This window comes from Drosophila subpulchrella, unplaced genomic scaffold (assembly GCF_014743375.2).
Source record: "Drosophila subpulchrella strain 33 F10 #4 breed RU33 unplaced genomic scaffold, RU_Dsub_v1.1 Primary Assembly Seq33, whole genome shotgun sequence".
NCBI lineage: Eukaryota > Metazoa > Arthropoda > Insecta > Diptera > Drosophilidae > Drosophila > Drosophila subpulchrella.
In genome coordinates, this window is record NW_023665570.1 from 126,167 (window position 1) to 130,525 (window position 4,359).

The following is a 4,359-nucleotide window of genomic DNA, read 5'->3' on the forward strand; positions in this document are numbered from 1 at the left end:
TTCCATTGATGCCAAAGTTAACAAAATGTAAGTTCAAATTATGAATATATTTAACTTTTTTTTTGTGAAAATACTTTTGACCACCCTTGTATATCACAACTCTGTAGCGTTAGTTTTTTAGAAACTATAAGCCTATCAAATCTGGCTTATTTGTATTTTGCGCTAAACTAGAGGGTTTTTCCAAAAGACTTAGAACAAAAGTTTTCTATCTCTAACTAATTTATACACCCACAAGGTTCGCAAGACCCTAAAATCAAAAAGGGATTCATACAAACAGATAAACTAAAGGACAAACATTTTCATTTTGGGAAGTATAAAAAACCCAGTTAGTTGCAGAAAAGACTACTCTTTTCGTACGGAAATGGGCAAAGAGATCTAGTCTCCACATCCAGAAAACCTTCATTTGCTTTTACACGTAGCTGTCGAAGGTATTTCTGGTGGCGTCCATCACTGCCCCGTTCTTGGGGGAATTGTAGTGACCGCCTCGCTGCTCGGCTCCACAGGAAATTCTTGTGTAGCAGTCCGGAGGGAATTTTTTATAGGAATTTTATGGTCTCTAGAGAGCACGAAAATTCGCAAGCCTACCTTATAAAGAATCGGCACGGCATTGAGCACGGCAAAATAAAATATTTCATACCCTTTTTTTTTTTGTGATTTTGTTTTATTTTTTTTATTAAGGAACCTTTTAACCAATAAAACTCATTTCGCCTTCCTCATTCAATGGAAATTCAGATTTTGGGGTTTGATTGTTTTTTATCAGCTGCTCTAAACAGACATTAATCCGACAATACATTTGAGTATTAATTTCTGAAATAATAATAGGCTTTAAAAATGTTGTTTAAATAATTAATCTATATTTACTGCCCATATCTGCAATTTGTCTTTCCACTTTCTTATTGTTTTAATCTATTGTACCTAGAAAACACAATATAATTATTTAACTACTTTTTTTTTGGATATTACTTGAAAAAAATATTTAAATTGAACATGAAATCTTTGGATTTAATTGGATTTTTATTAGTGTTTCCCTTGATGCCAAAGCTTACAAGAAGTAAGTTCAAATTATGAGTATATTTAACTTTTGTTTTTTCAAAATACTTATGCCGACCAGTGTATATGTATGTATGTAAGAGATGCCATTGAAAATACATGTATACGAGCGAAATTTCGATCCAAGTTATCTGTGGGAAATCACAGGTATGTAAAGTAAAACAAATTTTTATATTGTATTAAAAAAGGTTTTTTAATAGAACTTCGTTGAAGACTCTGACGAGGAAGAGGATCAAGAGAACTCCATTCCTTGTGCTGCGAAACGAAAATTGGTAAGAATTCAAATTAAATTTACCAACTTAACACCTTCGTTAACTACTCTGGTCCAAGATAAAACACTAGAAAATCTGAAAGGATTTTATCTGTAGAGTACGACCCCAAATCAGAAACATTCCATCACGCCACACTTTTAGTCACATTACTAAATCTAAATTCTATCAATGTTTTTGGACTCTTTTAAGGCTTAACGAATCTGTTCTTTTAATTTCAAATTCTTTATTTTCAGCTTTACTTAATTTCTTCCAGGACGTGTACTACAGGCCCCGGAGCCTAATCCAGAAACACCCAGCAGGAAAGTTGAACTGGAAGTAAGCCAATCTACGATCGAAGTTTCTGAAGCGCTCGGCTCAAATTAAATATGAACCATAATATATTTAAGCCCAGTTATATTTAAATCAACCATAATGTAGAATTCCTTTAACGGGGATCATATTTAATTTAAATAAAATATGTATTTCAATTAAAATTCATATCTGTTCGTTTAAAATATGAGTATTATTTGATCCAAATAAAAATATGATGAGTTTTAAGGCTAGCTATAATCATTTTAATTATAAAAAGAATTCAAATTAAATATTCAATTTAATGGAACTAAATTGGAAAATATTTAAAAGAAATATAAGAATATAATACTTTATGCAATGCAAAATATTTACTTAAATTTTTTTTTATTGTTTTAACATGTTTGATCGAAAAATCAAATCCGTTGAATTTACTATGAGTTTATTTAAAAATAACTCACTATGCAACATGTTCATTTTTACCATTTTAGGATCTAAATCGCTGGGAAAAGTAGTTGAAACGTTGGCGAAATAGTGACATTTACGATGTTTTTTCTACCAGTATTCTGTACAATTGATAATATTGCATTTTTTAATGCACACATATTTAGGTGTATGTGCTAGGGACAAGAAACCTTACCTTAGGCGCAAGTTGACGTGTCTGGTTGTGTTTAGTGATTTTGCAGCAAGTTTGAAACTTGTAGGTGCACTAGTTCCACTACTGTGTTGGCTGGCACTGGTGCGCGGTAATCGATGATGTACATTTCCATTTCCAGCTAGGGTTCGCGATGCAACACTAGCGGATGTTGCTTGTGCACTTGTTAATATATATGGATCTGTGATTTTAATAATGCAATAACATGTAAGTGTTATCGCGGCCCGGACGATCATGATATGCCGCCAGCACTTTTTCTGATATGCCACCATGACTGTCACTTGTTTTAATCTTTACCGTTTTATGTATTTTGCATGCAACTAAGGGGTTAATTACAAAAACAGTCATAAGGGTAATAATGAGATTCAAGTAAAACTTTTATTGATAAGTTTAAACAAATCAATTTTATCTGTAGGTAAATTAACCGTTATAAGAAGTATGTATATTTTTTGGAAATTTATATACCACCTATGATATTGGTGAATAATTTAATCTTTATGTAGGCACATCATTACTCAACAAGTAATTATATGTTAATTTTTCATTACATTCAAATTTTGTGTTAGACACTTAAACATTCACAAGCGACTAACGCGTTCGGTGAAACTTTTTTGTTTGGGTTATAGACTTTAGTAGTAGTGCAGCACAAAATCAACCACCACAAGCAACCATTTTCAAACATGCCTAGAAACACACCACAATGATAGATACTATGAAACTTGTTTACTCTGTTTGAAAGTGAGTGGCTTTGCAGTATATTATGAAGACACTTACAAGCAGGCATTACTTACATAGACAAAATTAAAGAGAAATAAAGAAAGTACTTGTTTATGAAATGAGATTGCAAGAAGCGTATTCAGTTTTGAGAGTTAATTACGTTAACCTAAGGTTTTTTATTTCTCCAGATAATAACCTTCTAAAATTTAAATTTAAATTGTTGCTTTACAGACCCAATGAATTTCCCAAAAATAAATTAATACCCATTACTCGCAGATTAAAAGAGTATACTAGATTCGCAGGAAATTATGCAACAGGTAGAAGAAAGAGTCTTCGACGCTATAAAGTATATATATTCCACATCGTTATTCAAGGCCGCACCCAAAGTTGAGAATTGTACAAATGTATTTTTTGTAATTTTTTTTTTTGCTAATAGTGTTTCTAAATTATCTAAAACTTTTTCTTAAATACCAAATCCTAAACACTAACCTATCTTACTACTTTAGTTGTACACATAAACAATGGACAACAGTAGCATAGCAGCTTTTAATTTATCGCTTAACTGTTCACATCAGTTAAACTGTATCAGTTAAACTCAATTACAAGATTTTCTAGCTCAGCTTGACTGTATTGACGCAGCTCTTATCGCATTTCAAGAAACCCAAAGAAGGTTATTATTTAGTTACATTAAAGGAAAATTTGTCAGATTAAGTGGGCCAATACTGCATAGGTATGGATATATAGAAACACTTACCAAACTTAAAGAAATATTAATAAAACACTTTTGTTAAAAAGGAGAGTAGCTATGAACTTATGAATATGTTAAAACTTTGCAGAGTATAGTCGACGACAGAAGAGTATTATGATAAAAAAAAGGAATAACGCTGTTGTCGAGTACCTCGACCCACAGCTAAAGGGACCAAAGGGAGAAGGAGATATGCTAGCAGCAAAGCGAGATTATAATGCGCCACCTACCCGCGATCGCAATATTTGGCTATGTGGGCGGCAGACAGAGTTAAGCGTTATGGGCGTTAGAGTGGGCGGGCCACTCAAGTGGTTTTGACGAGAATAATACATTTCGGTTAAAATTTTTTTTCTAGTATAAAAATTGTAGGCGCCACAGGCTTGGCCGGTTTTTGGGCGTTAGGGCGTGGCCAACTTTTTTTGGGTCAATCGATATGTATTGACGAGACTAATACATTTCAGTTAACATTTTTTTCTGGCATGAAAATTGTGGGCGTTTGAGTGGCCATGGCATATTCGCGTAACAAACTTGCGCTGCGTACAAGGCTACATAACCTTGATCTGAAATCCCAATTCTTTATCTTCGATAGTATCCGAGATATCCGCGTTTCAATCAAAGATTTTTTATGTTTG

General features: G+C 32.9%; 1 protein-coding gene across 2 annotated transcripts; it reads right to left on the reverse strand.

Moving 5' to 3' along the window:
- Positions 1–745: 745 nt before the first annotated feature.
- Positions 746–2,859, reverse strand: LOC119559702. Of its 2 annotated transcripts, none has more exons than XM_037872763.1 (2): positions 2,251–2,859; positions 746–807 (listed from the first exon to the last, which is right to left on the reverse strand). In XM_037872763.1, the coding sequence occupies exons 1-2, from the start codon at positions 2,535–2,537 to the stop codon at positions 801–803; spliced, it is 294 nt and encodes a 97-aa protein (XP_037728691.1). In that variant the 5' UTR covers positions 2,538–2,859; the 3' UTR covers positions 746–800. The 2 variants fall into 2 exon arrangements, with proteins under 2 accessions (XP_037728691.1, XP_037728690.1); XM_037872762.1 differs by lacking the exon at positions 746–807 and adding an exon at positions 2,038–2,176.
- Between the last annotated feature and the right edge of the window lie 1,500 nt (positions 2,860–4,359).